The 19,524-nt window shown below is 31.1% G+C and overlaps 2 protein-coding genes and 1 long non-coding RNA gene across 5 annotated transcripts; 1 reads left to right on the forward strand and 2 right to left on the reverse strand.

Annotated features, from left to right (window-relative positions):
* Positions 1 to 1,512: 1,512 nt before the first annotated feature.
* LOC148621600 (small integral membrane protein 8-like) lies at positions 1,513 to 10,802 on the reverse strand. The gene is made up of 2 exons (XM_088576146.1): positions 10,621 to 10,802; positions 1,513 to 1,759 (listed from the first exon to the last, which is right to left on the reverse strand). The coding sequence occupies exons 1-2, from the start codon at positions 10,732 to 10,734 to the stop codon at positions 1,601 to 1,603; spliced, it is 273 nt and encodes a 90-aa protein (XP_088432272.1). The 5' UTR covers positions 10,735 to 10,802; the 3' UTR covers positions 1,513 to 1,600.
* On the reverse strand, positions 7,709 to 10,398 carry LOC148621601 (uncharacterized). Its single transcript, XR_015921213.1, has 3 exons — positions 9,632 to 10,398; positions 8,473 to 8,511; positions 7,709 to 8,261 (listed from the first exon to the last, which is right to left on the reverse strand). It is a non-coding gene; the product is annotated as an uncharacterized LOC148621601 (long non-coding RNA).
* A 198-nt stretch (positions 10,803 to 11,000) lies between the features above and the next one.
* LOC148621602 (uncharacterized) lies at positions 11,001 to 17,282 on the forward strand. Of its 3 annotated transcripts, none has more exons than XM_088576148.1 (6): positions 11,001 to 11,144; positions 11,964 to 12,079; positions 12,712 to 13,012; positions 13,829 to 14,020; positions 14,943 to 15,502; positions 16,927 to 17,282. In XM_088576148.1, the coding sequence occupies exons 2-6, from the start codon at positions 11,988 to 11,990 to the stop codon at positions 17,138 to 17,140; spliced, it is 1,359 nt and encodes a 452-aa protein (XP_088432274.1). In that variant the 5' UTR covers positions 11,001 to 11,144; positions 11,964 to 11,987; the 3' UTR covers positions 17,141 to 17,282. The 3 variants fall into 3 exon arrangements, with proteins under 3 accessions (XP_088432274.1, XP_088432276.1, XP_088432275.1); XM_088576150.1 differs by having other exon boundaries at positions 11,007 to 11,036; XM_088576149.1 differs by having other exon boundaries at positions 11,013 to 11,111.
* The last annotated feature ends 2,242 nt before the right edge of the window (positions 17,283 to 19,524 follow it).

Genomic DNA, 19,524 nt, shown 5'->3' on the forward strand with positions numbered 1-19,524 from the left:
TGAAACATGTATGTATGTACATGTATATTGGACAAAGTTTGTTGTAAAATCCTGCTTAAAAATTGAGAGAAAGGAAAATTGGTTTTCCATTGACTCATTATGATTATGCACAAGATGTCCAAATGCAGAATCAGGGGCGTAACAAGGCCTGTTTTATTTGTACGCAAAATTACGGCGAGGGGTCGGTCGCTCGAGGCCCCCAGTGAGTCATTGCATAAAACCTTTATTTCATCTTTAAAATGTGTGTTTTTATTTTTGTTACTTTTTCTGCGTATAGGCAGCTACGCCCCTGAGAATAATATTAAAATTTATATTCTGATGCAATTTGTAAGCAACACTGAATGCAGTTTGATCAAGTAAATGAAACTGATGGGGCTTTAGAGCTCTCCCAGTAAAACATATAAGGGGTGGGGCTTTTATTTTTGTATAAAGATATATAGAACTTCTATGGGCGACTCTCTTGGTGGAAAGGTGCTTTCCCTACATACCTCATATTATTTAAAAGAACAGCCATTAGTATTTCCTATAATATTTTTATAACCTTTGTCAATTATTGACATCAAAGTTTGTTTTCAGCATTGATCACTATACTTATAAATTACTATAGAACATGCATGTATGTGACCAACTTTGTACATGTAATTGACAACTGTCAAGATAATGTATTTCATGTCTTTAAAGTTGTCCCTCAATTAAAATATGAAACTTTTTGTGTTGCATTGACAGCATTAACCCATGAAAGATTTTAACCCATTTACTATTTAGTGCTTTGTATATATACCAGTAGGTCATATCATGATTTATGTTCATTTCCTTTGGTTAATTTGTTCATTGTTTTGAATTGTGGTTCTGGACTATATTTTTGTTTTTCTGTGTGGTCCTGGACTATATTTTTGTTTTTCTGTGTGGTCCTGGACTATATTTTTGTTTTTCTGTGTGGTCCTGGACTATATTTTTGTTTTTCTGTGTTGTTCTGGACTATAGTTTTGTTTTTCTGTGTGGTCCTGGACTATATTTTTGTTTTTCTGTGTGGTCCTGGACTATATTTTTGTTTTTCTGTGTGGTCCTGGACTATATTTTTGTTTTTCTGTGTTGTTCTGGACTATAGTTTTGTTTTTCTGTGCTGTCCTGGACAATATTTTTGTTTTTCTGTGTTGTCCTGGACTATAGTTTTGTTTTTCTGTGTGGTCCTGGACAATATTTTTGTTTTTCCAATTTGGTTCCAAATAAAAAGGAGATTTCCATTGATTTGTATACTGAAAACCTCATAACCATGAATTAAAAAATCCACGAACTTGTGTTTCTTCCCTATCAAGGAAAATTGGTATCCATGAATTAAAGTACTTTCCAGTATTCCTTTTTTTAATATCTAATTCTTTACTATTTTTACTATTTGCCAATCCTATATTTTTATCACCATAAAATAAGCTTATGTGTCACACAACATCCCTTAACTTTCTGCTCAGTCCCCCAGCATAAAAATGCGAAGTTCTACATCATGAACTATAGAAATGGCAACAAATATTGTATTTATAATATACATACAATAAACAAGTAAAGTAACACACATTCACAAATCCAATAACTAAAAATCACACAATTAATCCCACTTAGAAGTTCGCTGTCTACTTTCAAGTGTACCATCAGGGGTGATAGCAACATAAGATTTCTTCTTTTTATCGTCAGTCACATTCATGTAAATAATGTATCCCAAACAGGTACAAAACATTGTTGTTCCCATCACCATGGTAACTTTATTCTGAAAAATAAATTTATAATATTTCACACAAAGCAAGGAAAACTCGATGATTAGGCTTATTCGTAGGGAATATAGGTTTGATGTTGTGGTCAAATCATTAAGAATAGCAAATTTTCGTATTAAAATTGATTCACTCATACAGTCTTCACCTAGAAATTAAAACACTATATTTAAAAGCAGTTTTTGGCATGACATGGGTTGTGTCCTTATTGTATGACTTACGATGTACTGTGATTCTAAACCCCGCAGGGGAAGAATTGGGATTTATTTTACATGTGGTGGGGACATAACTATCAGTAGGTTTCAACTGGTCTGGAGCTGGAATGTCAGTTAACTGCTAGTAGTGCTTAGTACATTTGTGTAATTTAAATTCAGTTTCTTTATTTCTGCTGTAACAAGGGACTCGCACCTTTTTCAGCTGATTTTTAGAAGTGCTTAATTGTGAATCATTTTATTAACAGAGGCCAGATTTTAAAAGGGGAGGATTGTTGATCATGCCAAAGTACATTAACCCCACCACATTTTTATCGCCTGTCCAATAATAAGTCAGTAAAAGGAGTTTCTGGCCTCTCAATGTCTTGCTTCATCTTTAGTTTATTTTTATGCTATGCAGTATTGGGTGCAACTCTTTTGATGTACCTGTGTATAATGATATTTTGGGGCAAGTTGCAGCCTGCTCAGTGGTATGAGGTTTCCTCATCTTTCATTGAAGACCAATGGATGGCTTGGTCTGACATTTTCATCCCAGTGCCTTTCTTGTTTCTTTGACATATACACAATACCTAGTCTCATTATAAAATGCAAAAAAAATTTACCTGTATTACATGTATCTTGAAGACTGACAAATAATACAGGTCATTTGTTCATGAATAAAATACATGTAATCATAAAATAATGATGTATGTCTAGAAAATTATGAGACATATCTATTATTATATGACCCAGGCACATTTGTAGACTCCCCTGATTGGTGCTCAATAACAACTAGTGCTCAATAATGAATAATTTGATTTGTATGGTTCCTAAATAAATATATGTAAATGACTTCTTTTATCATTTTCCAATACAAAAGTTCATAAGGAAAATGACTGAGAGTGTGCAATGAGGCTATGTGGCAGATGGTAATTTTGACAACTGATATTTTCATATAGGCTCAGGAAAAGGTCACTCTTTGACTAACAGGTAAATAACAGTAGATATGACAAGTAGTTCTTGTGAAGGAGAAAGTGCTCAATCACACTTACATAGCCATCCTCATATCCTCAAGTCATATCTCCAAATTTATACAGTAAAAAATTAATTTGGTTCAGTTGTCCGAAAATTTCAATTATTTTCATATATGAATAATCCATCACTATAAAACATAGCTTATTAATTGGCAAAATGAATATTGTAAATGACAAACTACATGTATGTAAAATTTTCTAATGATGCTGTCTTCAAGGTTTATTTTTTAATATCGAGCACTGGTTTAGTGAGCTCCGATTTTTAAAGTTTTCAGTGGTTGTAAACAAGTTTGCCTGCTAATGAGGTTACACCCTTTCAATTTGTTTTTTCTCATTCAGATAGATGGGACTATTGTCTTCTTTAACATAAGGTAGATAATACATATTACGACAAGCATTCTTTTCTGTCATCTTGCAAAATCATACAGACATACCTTTTATATATTTTCAATTCAGTACTAGTGTTCAAATGGTGTAAAAATAATATGTCCAAAATATTTTAAAAGAATTTCTTACCTTAATATGTGTATGGTAAAATTACAAATAAGAATTGTAAGAAGCCCTTTTAAAAGGGAAACATTGGCAGGAAAAATCTTTCAAAGGGGAAATAATTGGTACAAACAATGTTCTATTAAGAAATGAAAAGGAATTTTAGTTTTTCTAATATTACTATTTCTAATATAATTCTCTTATCCACCAGTTTTTTCAATAGGATGCAAAATAGTGATAATTCCCTACAGAACCCATATAAAATGTTGAGAAAAAAAGATGCCATTTTTAAGGCTTTTTTTTAATGAATTTCTGTGACCTATTTTTTTACATTAAAATTCTGAAGTATGTTCATTCAAGGTCATCTTTAAGAAAAACTAGGAAAATTTATCCACCAGAAATATTAGGTATGATCAACATTTGTACTTAACAAAATGTTAGCGGTGAAATTTAAAAATTCAAAATTAAATAATTTCATATTAACCAATCACAACTTTTTTTATTTTTAAAGATAATTGAAGTTTCCCATTGTTAGGTCTTCTGCAGTGTTCTAGCTAGGATTTGAAAATAGAGGGGTGCAGGGAAGAGGGAACTTTAACGTGTGGCATGTTTTTTTTCAACCAAAAAGGGACATTGATCTTAGTTTTTTTTAAGATTTATGTTTGCATTAGGTCAGAAATATCTTCCTTCATTTTTTTCTTTTCTTGTATGCTTGTATTCTTATTACATACCTACCAACTTTTGAAAATGAAGGTGGGACAATGTGTGAATGCACAGTGTTGCATCATATTTTGCAAACTGAATAAGGTTTACTGCATTAATATATACATGACACCCTTATTGTATTATAAAACCTTTCTCAATTGACCCAATGCCTTGTGAAAGTAAATACTTGCAGAAATATTTCAGCCAGGATTGAATTACTAAAGCTCAAAGTCACCCTCCAATAAATAGTTTTGATCATACACAATCCTCATTTATACAGAATGACATATAACCAAACTTAATTATTGTTCAAAGAGATATGCAGCATCTCACCACTATGTTACAGCTGATTAAGGGCTAGAGATTCTGTGTATTTATGACACACTATAAGGTGAAATGTTGCATGAAATATAACAAATATTTAATATTGCTCCTATTAAATTTCAAAATCTTATTTAATTAAGAGAATTATTATTTCCTAGAACTTTTGGAACATGTCTTGTACTGTTGAAGATATTATAATGTTTTTAAAATATTGAAATTATAAGGGAGGTACCAACATTTTGAATAAACAAACATGTGCAACATGTAATTGTTTACAACCATTGTTCTACAAAATTTGGACTTGTTCACTTAAAATTTTTTGTGAAATTAAGTGTGCAGTAGAAATTAATTATTAACCAATGATTGGCTGTCCATAAAATGGTGAAAGGTCCAATTGGGACCCATTTTCTACTTGTCAATCATCGTCTGATAACGTTGATCAGCTGATTTATGACCGATAATTACCTGAGGTTTACCTGAGGGTTAATTAGGACAGGATGCAGGTAATGCAGGTGACACTTATTAATTGGCTTGGGGTACCGATAATTTATAAACTTGAGTGTAATATTAAAGGGACATTCAGTTAATTGTAAATGGGCACTAAGGGGGTACTCAATCTGAGCGTCTGCTACAATTATTTCAGATTATTTCATCAAAAGTGGAAAAAGTAATACAAGAAATAATTGGAAAGGTCAGGGAATCTCCTTCTCTGCCGCATGATAGTGAGCGCCGCGAGGCAGTGTCAGCTCTACGGTTATCATGTGTACTTTCTAAATTTCCCTTGAGGTTCCCCAATATACTAACAAAAAAAAGTCATGTCCAAGAAGTAACAAAAAATGACTGTCCTTACGGAGAAAATTCATCATTTCCTTCAATCAAACAAATAAAAATATATATGTTAAGATTACATTTCAGTAAAAATAAATTCATCTTTTCTGATAGTTTTCAAGTCTTTTTTTAATTTGTTTTACTTATTTAAAGAAGTGAATGTAATGTTTATAAAAACTTCAGGAAACACGTGGATGTACGTACGTGAATCTCCGCTGTTCCTGTTGCTGTTGTCAAGAACCTAACACTCCTTGGAAAAAATATAACTCCAATCGTATTATCAAAATCGAAACATAGCTTTTCTAAGATAGAAAAGGCAATCATTTTCTTGTTTGGAATATTTGCAGCTGTTGTCTGAATTTTGTTTACGTCACATGATACATGTATGTGTATAATATTCCCACCATCTGTGGAGAACGGTAATATTTCCGGTTTCTGTACAGATTGATCTGACAGGCCAAAACTGCAATGGATGTTGCTAGAGATGCCCTTACAAAATAAAAAATGTAAAGTGTTGCCAAGTGCTATAAAATTATTGACCATTTTGAGAGGGAAAGAGGGGTATGGGGTTGGAATTTTGGGGAAAAAATTGTTCCAGTTATTCATTAATTTAAACAAAAATTCCCTATTAATTAACAAGACAGCTTTTGAAATTGAAACATTTCTTTTGCTTGCTGCTTAAATATAAATAAAAATATTGCACTTGCGAAGCAAAAATTTTCATTCGGGTCAACCCCCACTTTTGCAATGTCCTTAATTATTTTTACAAGTCTCCCACAGACGATACATGCATGGTAAAGCTCATGGTGCACGCTGACTTAGGCAATGCCTACTTCATATTAATTTTATTGATAAACTGGCTACTTAACAAGTTTCTTATCTGTGTAACTAAGGTCTCTGATATTACTGTAGGGAGGTCAGTCAAAATATGAAGTATATAGAAAATGTACAAGTTTATATTAGTTTGAAAGAGCCCAAGAAATGTAACTTACTGGTGCAAAAATTTTTAAAATCGGTCTAGGGGTTCAAAAGTTATTACAATTTAAAGTTCAAAATTTTGGTCATTTTTCTTGCGAGGGCAAAAATGTCACATTTTGGGCACTTCTGTGGCCCACATAAGTCAAACAGGTAAAGAAATTCATACATTGTGTCTTAATCATTTAAATAAAGCCATTTCATACTTTGATTTAAGCCATTCAGGAAACTTGTATCTTAGATACAAAGAAAATTACACTTTTTTAAAATTGGCAAAAAAACACTTTGGACTTAGTTTTTTTTTGCTATGTGTCAACAGCATCGTGAATTAAAGTGCCATTTTTGGATATTCATATTTGGAAATTGGAAGGTAGTAGAAATCTGATACTTTGCTGTTCTTTCAAGAGTAATCCATTAAACAGAAATAAATAAACAAATATTATGTCAAAACCTCTGATTTGTTTTTCATTGGAATCAGAAACACTGCGGCAGACCCCCTTTTTTTTAAATGCGTTTTTTCAACAAAAAAAATACATTTTTGCTTACTAAGAATTCAAAAAAAATATTTAATTTTTTCTGTCACTTGTTTTGTGTGGCAATAAAGTTGCTTGACTTGAAAAATCATGTTTTTCAGCTCAAAAAAATTTTTTGAGGTCGAAAATTTAAATTTTAGGGTAAATTTTAGAGCTATTTTCAGTGGAAAAAATGGCGAAAGGTCAGACAAAAAAAGACATTTTGAATTTAAAAGCAGTTTTTAGCACATGACAGTTATTGTTATTGTGATTAAATATGTAAAAACACATTTTTATCAAGAAATAATTGAATTATATTTAAAAACCAACAAGCAAATGTTGAAAAATGGGGGTAAATCGAACATTTTTGAAAATTTCAGATTTAAAAAAAAAAACGCATATTTATGCTTATATTTATCAAAATATCAACCTACCATATACTTATGTGGTACCATTTTAAAGCTTAGAATCTAAGCTATCACATGAAGATACTTTCATCTTATTTTGCTATAAAATGTTTAATGTGGATGAAAATTTGTTAGGCCTATACCTTAAATGAAGCCAGACGATAATCAAAATAAACATACATTTTTGCCACAAAAAGTGGCAAAATAATATTATATCAAGGTCTGGTCAATTCTAAGATTCCTAATTAGTCTTGTAATGTTTTCTTGTTTAAATAGGGTCTTTTAATATAATAATAATCTCATTATTATGTTAAAATTGAATAAAATTTCAAAAACAAATGCTGTTTTCCCAAGAAATTGAGAAAATTTTTATGAATACATTGACTTGAACCAATGCGCATACTTTCACTATGGAACTTTGAAGCCCTAGCTGTTTCCTCATGTGTACTATTATGTACATTAAATGATAATAAACAAAATATCATCATTTGATTAAGTTTAATGAACTTTTCGAAGTTTCCATTTCAGGCCAGAAGGGTTTCTTCACCAGGATCTACTATGTCTGCCAAATCTACAAAAGAGATTATGTACATAAGGACATTACACCTATTAACATCATTTACCTTATCAATTTACTTACAGTTAGTTTACTTTCTATTAAATCATAATCTGGTTTGCTAACAATCTGAAAAAATGTAAAACTTTATTTGATGTTGGTTGCTCACAAAGCGGTTGACAAAAGATGTGGCGAGGAGTTAAAAACACCAAACTTCCTTTTCCAGAATAATTATCTTCATTTCAAAACAAGAAGATTGTTTTATAAGATTATATTAATGTTATGTTAAATAACTTAATATGAATAATTTCGCTGCGTGATCCGTCTGGTTCTTCTATCAAGTGTTGAACTCTCTTACCAATCAGGTTATCGGGTTCAGGTGTGTCTGGAACTACCCTACTTACTGTACCCCACATGGTCCTACCTCAGACTCGGTCCATATTCATCTCATAGCATAGCCCACTATACTGCTCAGGCCATCTGAAATAAACAAGTAGTGGAATTCAATGAATATGTACTGTGAGGCAATTTTAAAGCAGAGTCTAAACACAAAACTAATCGACAGTTCTTGTAAGTAATATATGATTCAAATGTAAATGCTTATTTGTTACCATAATTAAAAGACTCAAAAGTTTTATTATTAAAACAAATAAAGCTACTAAACTAAATCAAAGTATAAAAACTAACTTACCATGAATTCGAAACATCTCCAGAACTCAACAAAATGAAACTAAAATGATGAAAAACAAACAGAAAATAAAACTAAATCATAATAAAATTTACATCAGTGTTTACTTTTTATATGACAAATAAAATAAATATTTAGGCAGCCTGTTTACTAATACTTTCTTCTGAAATAAATCAATAATTAGAAGAAAAAACATAGTACAAGTATGTTTCATATACATACAACAAAAGATTGGTATTATGAGTCAATCAATGTGATCCTAAAAAGGCCAAAAAAATATTAAACCATAATTAGTTAAAATTTAATGATAAATAATGTATATTACTAGGATTTTAAACCTTTTCCAAGCAATTGTACATGTATATGAATATTAAATAAGTAGAGCATCTACAATCCTCTAAAAAATGAATATGTAAGTTAGCTGTTAAAAATTGTACAGTATGAATATATAAAGTAAACTTAAGAAGATGCAGGTCATATGTAAAATATGCAATTGCCACATATATACATCTCATCAAATAAGTTCTATTTATCAAGTAAAGTACAAGCAGGGCTACCAGATAATTGTTCTAATAAAAGTCATAATTAATATATATTAACTGATAAAATGAAAACCAGAAAAAAAAGTTGTGTATCATTTGAAGAAGCAATTTAAGGTTGATTTTTTTTTCTACATATGATAATTTTGAATAAATAAAACAGTTAAAATAAATATAAAGAAGGTTTATGCTTAAACATGTGAGTTTCATATAAATTGGGCACTACATATAAATTAAAATTGAATTATCAAGGAAATTAAATGCAATATGTGCAAATTCTCCCAACCAATAGAAAAAAAGCTAGGTAAAATACAGAGACTTCCGATAATATAGGAAAGTCGATAAAGTCCGAAAGATTTTGAATGGATTGCAATCAAACGTTGGGAGAATTTACCTCATTACATATTCATCGTTTAATAAAAATGTTATGGAAACATATTCCAACTAATGCTAAATGAGAGTAATCTTTTTTAAATCAGCTCATGCAGAATCAAACGAAAATCAGACCTTCCAAGAAGGTGAATATAGTTTTTAAGCTTGCAGATGATAAAAGGTCATTCTAGAATTTGACCTTACGGAAACAGGGCGATTAGGCTTATATTAGACATAATTTAGGTACTTACCGTAAGTGATTGGCCTCCATGGCCTAGGTCCATCGTTGTCTGCACCACCAGTCAAAAATCCGTCCAGAAAACAGTCGGTAAAAGGCCATTATCCACGAGTGTTCGAAAATCTTAACAGAAGCTATGGCGGATCAGTAACATCCGGTTAGCAAGAACGATAACCGGTCCCGCTTTAATTTTTGTGAAAACCACGCCCTGACCACCCTAATATCCAATCGATTCCGCAAGCTATTATTGTTTTTCTTCTGAAACCAGGGTTACGGATGGACGCAGAAAGGATTAAATTTTCGGAATCCGACTGTCAGTGCATTCCGGGTACGCAAAAACTATTTTTTTTCAACATGTTTTTCCTTAAAATTACGTAAAAAATATGTTTTGTAACCAAAAAATTAGCCTGACAACCGGATTATCAAAATTGAAGATATTTCCAAAAATTTAAGCCATAAATGAAGAAAATCGGTCCAGTAATAGCTTGCGGAATGAATTTTGAAATAGGTATGATCTTTGACACATAGTTTTTCAGGCGGCCATTTTTCTCAAAGTATCGTCACTTCAAACGTTTGTACCAAATGACCAATAACTCCAATAACAATGAAAGTTGTATATTTAGAAAGAGAAATGTCTCATCTTCAATTACATATATTTTTTATTGTCATGCAATGGATTTTTAACCATTTTCTAACGTGTTAAAGTTGACTCAAAATTGAGAATTTTGCTCTCGCAAGAATATAGATAAACGCACTACCGACCTCCCTAATATTAGTTAACTAAATTCTAAAACCACAGTGGTTGGGGGCAAGTGCTGGTCAAAGCACTCCAAGTCTTCCTTTTATGGTTTGGTTGTATAATTTCAGAAAGATCTATTCACTTATATTTATGTGCAGACATGAAATGTGTACAGACGAAGATGAAGCTTTATACAACGATAGCATGACACCATTAATTCAACACATTTTTGCTATGAAATTACTGTTGTATAACAAGATTACCGGTTTTGCAAATAACTCAAAATTGACCGCTCTGAATAACGATGTAGTCCTTAATGATGCCAAACCCTCAGCATCTTTTCCAGATTTCGCGTCCTTCTTTATATTTGTCCCCATTTGCTTACTGTTAATCACTGTTTTCAATTTATGGGCGCATCCATCTTGAAAAAATTCCGCTTGATGTTCAAAGTAAAAGTACCACTTTATGAAAACGAAAGTACAAATTTTTAGTGCAAAAATTTACAATTTATCATTCCCTATCAGAATTAGGAGACATATAGTATATAAAAGATAAAAACACCCTTTATCCTGTTTAATTTACATGAATATGAAGGGACAGTATACTCACATTGTGGTACCTTTTGTAGAGATAATTGTGTGTATTTTTTGTACAGAGTTATCCATCTTTGATCAGCTGAGTAAGGATGATGCTATTTGTAAATGATCACAAACGAGTTTTAAGACCAGAAATTTGTCGAACATATGCTTAACTAGTTTGTAATTTTCCACTATAAACACTTTTCCAGGCTAGTATAAATAAAACTCAAAACAGAAAAAAAGAACTTACATTTTGCTCCCAACTCACTTGTCCAATACACACGAAGCTTGCATCTACAATCAATATGTAGTCCCACTAGTATATATAACCTACACAAGGGTGATCCCAGATTTGGAGGTGCCTCGCTTCAACTCCGTTTTTTATCAAATAAAAATGAATGTATGACTATTTACTGCTCATCAGATGAATCTAATAAATAAACACTGCTATCACAATCCAATACTTCTGATTAAACCAACACAATGATTTGAACATTCAAACTCCATATTTCTACTATTGAGCAAACCTAAATGCATAATACAGTCACATATACTTGATATTCTTAGGAAAAATGACAAATAGTTCCTGTAGTCATACTCCAAGTGACTGATTTCATAGTTATTGCTTTTTTATTTTTTGAAACTTTTGAAAACACAAAAGCAGTCACATTTGACATGTACATGAAGTATGATTTTGAGAAAAAAGGTTATTTAAAAGTTCTAGACTAACTTACTGCTGTTGAGTTTCTTGTTATATTCCAGAGTTTGTTGTATCAGCAAATGATAATTTGGTGTAAGGAAAGTTACACATTTTGTATATGCAAACAAGGAGTTAAAAAAAAATATATATATATATATATAATTCCTTGATGTAAATCTATGGATGTTTTATCTTTTGTGAACATTTTGCTGAATGGAGTGGATCAGGATTAGTAAGACCTCTGTAAAAAGACATCAAACATACTACTTGTTACTTGTTAATTTGCATAAATATACAAGTTATGTGTTAAAACTTATATCTTTTACAGATCTAGATTGAAAGGAAGCATGCAATGGAAAACAGCATCTTAAAGATACGCAGTTCATGGCATTATAAAGAAAATGATATCAGTATAATTAAAGCCAGTATTCTCGAAAATGAGTTGTAAGTCGATAAGACTTGTTATAAATTGGAAGACTATGACTACTTTATTTTTCAGGATTAAATCGCTGAATTAAATGAGGGCTACATTTGTGTCAGTGTTATTATTAGGATTTATAATGCTTATGTAATAATTACATATAGATGTAATACATGTACATGTAGATGTAGTTTTACATTATAATTACACAAAATTCTTTTAAAGCCATTTCAAACCCTGTAAGTTCACAAACAAATGTTACACAAATTTCTTGTTAGGATAGGCTGATCATATATCATTTAGCATACAATATTTATACTTCAACAGTATGCATTGAGTTAAGATTTACATGTACATTGAAAATGTACTATGTACATGCATACAATCTTCAGACTTTAGGAACAATCTGAATCATGGAAATAAGGGCACTTTAAGGTCCATAACTTTTAAGGGCATACCTTATAGATTTTTTTTTAGTTCTTCAAGTATTGGTTTTATTTTTTAAATAACGGCAGTTAAGTTCTACCATGAAAAAATAAATACATGTACATTGGTTTTAAGACCAGAAAAGCTTTTCATTATGTTGTTTAATTTAAAATTACAGAAAGGCATTTCATTTTAGTGACAAGTAAACTGACAAACTGGATTTTTTTAGATATGATAAAGAAGAAAATGCAAATTGTGCAGATGATAAATTAGAGTTAACACCCTTGGTTTTTTGCCGTCCAGAAAAAGATGAGGAAAACTGTGAAATTTCATTTTTCTGTGATTCTTGTAACAAAGTTATGATCAAGAGATTTACAATTCTAAGTGATACAAGAACTTTAGAAGTGTTTCATAAAACAGATGGCTACTTGTTTTGTGTACGTGGTAGCATTGCTCAGACCTATGACGAAGAAAAACTGTTTAAATGCTCATTGAAATTGGATTTTTTGTCTAGTGAAGTATACTTAAAGGTGAATGTTATGTCTTAATCTAGATACATGTATGTCTATTTTTATCATCCTCCTTTTAAACAATTTTCTGTTTGAAGTAAGTATTTTTACACTGTATATATTATTACATGCTGTGGAAACATATACACATGTATAATAGTATAATAACCAATATATGTACAGCTACATATCTTACACAACTTCTTTAATTTTTTTTCATTGGTAGGCCACTTGATTAGGCAATTATGCCTACTCTGTAGACATTAGTGCAAAAGTCGACTTTCTTGCTCATAATTATCCAGTTCTAATGGTCCTTTGATTAAAAATTTCTATGGAACAAAACAAGGCTAAAACATTTATACTTATAAAGATGATCAATGCTTGTGAGCATATTTGCTGCAGAATTGATATATCTGCAGTCAGTCGTCTAACATTCTATGAGAAATTATATTTTTTTATCATAAGTAAACAGTTTTTAATTGATACTTACTGCTTCCCTATGAAACTTTGAGCTGATACTTACAATGTATTGTTTTGCCATGAATCCAATCATCAGATATAATTTTATAAAATCAAAGCGATTGCATCATGAAAACAAGATCAACACAGCATTTTCCCTATTAGTTCTTTTATCATTACTTGTTGACAAAGTTTATGGGAAAGACAAGGAAGACATTGTTTTTTAATAGAACCAATTTGGAAAATACTATGTAATAATCTACAGTATATGATAAGTAAAATGTGTGTTATTATTTTGAAGCAGATACTTTTTGCATGTTCTTGCAGGATGACCAGTGGCATTCAGTTTGCTTGATTTTATTTTTATTATTTTCATAGTTTCCAGTAAAACCAGATGTGAATTCAATAAAAGTATTTCAAGTGAAGTTGGACATTCAGATCTCGGAAGAGGATGTTAGCGAGAATATTCTTGGTCAAAGTTCTATTGACCTTGAAAAGGTCAAAAGTTATTTAGGTGAAATACCAGAAAGTGCCAAAGGCCTTTTCAAAAATATGGAAGCATATCAAAAGGTATGTTTACTTTCATTTGGCACTTGGCAGTGTTAAACAACATCAATATTTACGTACAAATGTAATGAAAGCCCACATATCAATAAAAAATATGTGGTTGCATTTGTAAACATGTACATATTATAATCTATTAAATGTACACAAAAATGGATTTAATAAGCACTTTTAGGAGAAAACATAGTGCACTGATGAAGGTCTTATTATTATTTAAGTAAGTAAGTAAGTAAATTTTATTGAATTAAAGACCAAACATTGATCTATCATCTATTGACAAATGAACAATAAAACAAACATAAAAATAGGTAAATCATAGCTATTGGAAAGATAATCAATACACTTACTCCAGAAATATTGTAACCAAATATCATATTGTGCTGTTAAACAAAAACACAAAAAGCGATAGAATAATGAGTTCTCCAGTAGTGGATTGAATTTTACATTGTTTAAATTGTTATCAGGTTCACAGGGTACTTGATGCAGGGCATTATTTTTTTTAATTTAAAAAAAATGATGTTATATTTCATTTTGAAATGCCTGTACCAAGTCAGGTCCATTGCAATGTTTTTTTTTTCTCCAATTTTTGCCCTGATATTGCCCTTTGTTGTGCAGATTTTCCTTTTAGACTATTCCTTTTGACTACTGTCTATATTTTTCAGTTCGATAATTTTTTTTATTACCCTTCATGCTGCATAATTATAATTTACAATTAATACCCACAATTAAAAAGATACATTTGTATGATCTCATTTTACGTAAAACATGGATACTATACAGGCTAAAGGGAAAGTGTTGATTATTTTAGATGGTGTAGCCTAAAAGCATGACTTCTGTAAAATCAACAAATAATAGAGTTGATTTTGCATATCATGCCAAATGTTTTTTTGCAATTGTCAAATTTGTCGTATACTGGTTTTCTTTGTAGAATCAACAATCTATGAAATCTTCCGTGTTAGCTGGAGGTAGTTTTGGTAGTTTTGGAATGATGGGACTTATGTCTGCATTGACGGGTGGTATGCACTCAGCCACTAAAACAAGTGTGAAAAATAGTATTCCTGAAGCTAAAACACATACTTCCTGTGTTACACAAAATGGACCAATAGAAACAAAAGCTGTGGATCACAGACCATCTTCACAGCAACCAAATGAAAATAAGTTAAATAGTGACCAATCAAATAAAAATAGGTCAAGTGATGACCACTCAACTGAAAATGCATATAGGTTAAATGATGACCAATCAAATGAAAACAAGTCAAATGATGACCAATCCAATGGCAACAGGTTGAATGATGACCAATCAAGTGACAGTGGTGTTGAAAGAGAGAGCATGTCACCTGATATAATGCCAAAAAGTGATTTCTTTAAACAACTTATGTATACAGCCCCAGCAACTGGTATGCAGAATAATGGAATGTACACCATGCTGAAAAACATATGTGGGTCTGTGTCAGGCAGTAGAGCTGCAGCCAACAAAGACAGTAGCAAGTTAGTACATGTATAAGTACTAGTTTGAACCCTTCCCAATAAATAGCAGGATTTGTGTTTGGGAAGAATAATCAAGGGAACCAAGGTTATAGCAGTAATCAAAAGAATGTAATCCATGGATAAAGACCAGACATTAAAAAAGGGACATAAGATATTTTGGCTCTATTGACTGTCACCATTCCTTTTAAAATTGTTAAATGTTTAAAAATTGACTGAAACGCAGTCTGATTTTCTGTTCATTAAAATTTAGGGAAAACCATTACAAAAAAGAATTGCAAGAGAGAGTCTGGTAAGCATTTTCACCAGGATCCCATTTTCAGCAACCTCTCATGTTTTTTTTTTAAATGAAAGCTTAACTGTAAAAGAGTACCTAATTTCTCAGTTTAGGAAAAAGTAACCCTGATCCAATGGTGGAACCAAATATTTACCCTCATACTACATTTGCAATCATACATGTAACTATGAAAAATAATGATCTTATTTTATAATTTTAAGATAAATTTATACCCTTGAATAATTTTTTGCTTGAGATTTGCTTGAAGAAAGTGCTTGGACTTCGGCTGTTAGTCTGGCAATTCCATTTGTGCTGAAATATACCATAACTAATTAACTGCAATGGAAGCACAAGGTTTAGTGGGATATGAAACCTGGTTTAACCCACCTTTCATTTTGAAATACCTGTACAAAGTCAGGATGATTGGTGTGGTTTCCAGTTTTCCAGTTTTGACCTGAATTATTGCCCTTTGTTATACAGATTTTCCTTTTAAGCTATTCCTTTTGACTATTGCAAAGATTTTGTCAGGTAATTTTGTTATTACCCTCTTTTAGTTGGACATTGGTTTACTGTCTGTAGAGTATTTTACTGTGATTAAAAAAGTGTTGAAAATGAGTTTCCCTAGCAAAGTAAAATCTGTTAGGCTTTCTTCTTTGCATATGTGTATTCATAATATGTACAAATTCCAGAAATATAACAGTTCTCCAAGGATGGCTTGACTATGTATTTTACACATACCCTGTGATGTAAACATATGCACACCAAACTGACACAACTGACAGCTCACTTTGTTCTTGCTATTAGCTCCGAACAAACTTACTATTGAGTTATGTTTATCAATTAGTTAACTTCATTTAACCAGCAATAAATATATTTTTCTTGAAGGTGTATTCTGTCAATGTACAAAAGTATTAATTTATGAAGCGAAATTAGATCATTACAACATAAAAAAAAGACACCTGTAAAAATAATCTACATTTTGGAAACACTTTTACAAAAAAGAAATTATACTTATGAATATTTTTATATTTATAATAAAACAGTTACATTTGAAATTCATAGTAAGACTTGCCATTGACTTTAATAATTTTGATTTCAGCATTTCTTTTTAAACTTTATGATACATGTACATGTATAATGTTTGTTGTAGAGTAAACCAAGGGACTACTCCATCAGTACAGCAAAATATGGTGGATTACAGAACAGAAATCCAGGAAAGTGTTGAGGATCAGATACAACGAACAGAGGACAGACTGAAAAACTATATAGATCAAAAATTGACTGATTTAGAGGATAGATTAAATGAAAAGTTGGACAGAATTCTAATATGTCTGTCAAACAGTGATAATACTAAACCTCCTTGAACAGTTGTAAAATGGCAGAGGTTTGATAATTCAGTTGGTGTCCAATGAAAAGACTAGCTCTCGGCTTTAACTGAGACATCAATATAGTTCTTGAAACAAGAAAGCATTTATAGTTATTCAAGTAAAGGCATTCAGAGTTAAATTATTGGTTTTTATGCCATTGTTCATTGAAAATAAGGGAAGGAGGGTGTTTTCTTTCTAGTCTCGTTTTGATGCCTTTCAATGAAGGGGACTTTAGGTTTGCTCTTTTTTTGTTCTCCCAACAGTCTGGCAAATCAAGTTTTCCTCACTTTTTAGTCATGCTTGCAGATATTCATTTGATATTTGATATGTTACTTTCTCATGAATCAAGTTCAAATTTTTTGTTCTGGTTAGTAACTTGTTTGCAGACTTATGGCCCTTGAACTTAAGTTAATTTATCATGATTGCATTTTTTCATTTCATATTTTACACATTGCTCAGCCATGACAAGTTACATACAATGTTTCAAAGTTGAATTTTGTTCCAGTTTATATATTTTTTGCTGGGTTATTAGAAGTAGAAAACTTGATTCAATGACTTGAAGTTTTCTGCTCTTCATGCATGAAGTTTGCATTCTATTTTCATAACAGATTGTTCTGCTTGTAGGGGACTTTGTATTACCATGCAATACTCTCAGAAATTTTGTTACTTTTTATTGCTCCAAGAAGGGATGAAGATGATTTGCATTGTTCATATCCAGTGACATGATGAAGTTTTAGTTTTATTGTGATTTTTATTGCTGTCCATATCAGCTTCCTATTATGTGTTGGACATGGAAACTTTGTACAATATGGAATGATAGAGAAAACTTTGTCACAAAAATCTGTGCCAGAGTGGACAGGTCAATTTCAGATGTGGTATATAGACATGGCATAAATTGTAAGTGGTTATGGTTAACTGTTGCAGTATGAGTGGGGGCATACTTAGCATGACAATTTGTGCAACTTTCACCTTTGTTGTAGTGTATTTTTACAATTTGCTAGTACATCAAAGTTGGTCTGATAAAAACTTCAACTTTTAACATATGCAAATTATATTAGGGTATAACATTAAAGTTATTTAAGATTCTATTTATTTTATATTACAAAAACATCTTTTGCTACTCAAAAAGCTTCAATACCACTGCCATGGTGAAATATTATTGTCTTGTGACTAGTATCTCTATGTGATTTGCCATGTTCAATAAAAATTCTTTAAAACAAAAAATTAACAAGTCAATATAATAGAAATACTATCTTTAAAAAAAATAGCTGATGCATATGCTCGCTTCGTTAATACCCAAATCAGATTAAGATTTTATTTAGTAAACTGTGTGATCACTGTAATAAGTTTAATTTTTCAATTATTTTATTGGTTCAACAAGTTAACTATTTCCAATTATTCAATATAGAAAAGAATATACAATATAAAAAAGTAATCGAAAATATTCCAGACACCAATGCCCCTAATTAGGCCTTAAATTTCATGGTTGCTATCACATTTGTCCAATGAAATGCGAGGTTGTTAAGCTACATCAATTAGGTTGCCATGGTTAAGAATCACGGATGTCGCATGAAGTCAAAGCAAACTCAATATCAACTGCATTGGAACAAGAATAAACTTAAGTGACTACATTTTCATTATTGAATCTTGATATTTTCCCACTCCTTTAATCTGTATTTATTTATTGAGAATTTTTTTCTTATTTTTATGTAATACTTAGATTGTTATGTAAAGGATTGCTTAATGATAATTCATCTTGTTTGAATGTGGAATGTAAGGTAAGGTACATTGTCAGATTTTTAAACACTTTAAAAAAGTACATTGTCAGGTTTTTAAACACTTTAAAAATGTATTCTGAAGTTTTTTGAAACATTTCAACAAGAAGTCACACATTTTGTGCCCATTGGAGTGCAGTTTAAGGAGGAAGACCTAGGGTAAGGGACATAACTCTTGAAATCAGTGGTAAGTTTGTATAAAATTCAATTTCACCAAAGCCTATCAAGCTTTCATTTGAAACAAAATAAAATCAATCCATTAGATGTAATATGCATACATGAGATTGATGTAATATGCTGAATACAAGCTGATTTGTAAGAGTTGTGTTCCTTACCCTAGGTCCACCTCCTTAAATAAAAAAAGCATGCCAACCACAAAGAACATATTTAATTTCAAATTTTTTGTGGCCATTTAATGGTACACTCTGTCATTGTCTATTTTGTCATTGTTGCTGTCCATTGACACCTAGTATTCATCAAATGAATGTGTTATTATTGTAAGGAACTAAATGAAATTTAACAATACAGTTCCTTAATGTGTTCGGAATTACTTTTGGGATATTGCTTCAACCATTAACTGATTAAAAGATGTCCATTCTATAAAAT

The sequence above is a fragment of the Perna viridis genome, chromosome 3, assembly GCF_037379345.1.
Source record: "Perna viridis isolate PV_CMFRI_1.1 ecotype Kerala chromosome 3, ASM3737934v1, whole genome shotgun sequence".
Taxonomy (NCBI): Eukaryota; Metazoa; Mollusca; class Bivalvia; order Mytilida; family Mytilidae; genus Perna; species Perna viridis.

Excerpts from the sequence above, each read along its gene's own strand:
- LOC148621600 (XM_088576146.1), bottom strand. The coding sequence starts at position 10,734 with ATGGGGACAAATATAAAGAAGGACGCGAAATCTGGAAAAGATGCTGAG. Across the intron at positions 1,760-10,620 it reads TTGAGTTATTTGCAAAACCG|AATAAAGTTACCATGGTGAT; the intron begins GTAATCTTGTTA and ends TTTATTTTTCAG.
- LOC148621602 (XM_088576148.1), top strand. The coding sequence starts at position 11,988 with ATGGAAAACAGCATCTTAAAGATACGCAGTTCATGGCATTATAAAGAA. Across the intron at positions 13,013-13,828 it reads CTAGTGAAGTATACTTAAAG|TTTCCAGTAAAACCAGATGT; the intron begins GTGAATGTTATG and ends TTATTTTCATAG. Across the intron at positions 14,021-14,942 it reads ATATGGAAGCATATCAAAAG|AATCAACAATCTATGAAATC; the intron begins GTATGTTTACTT and ends TTTTCTTTGTAG.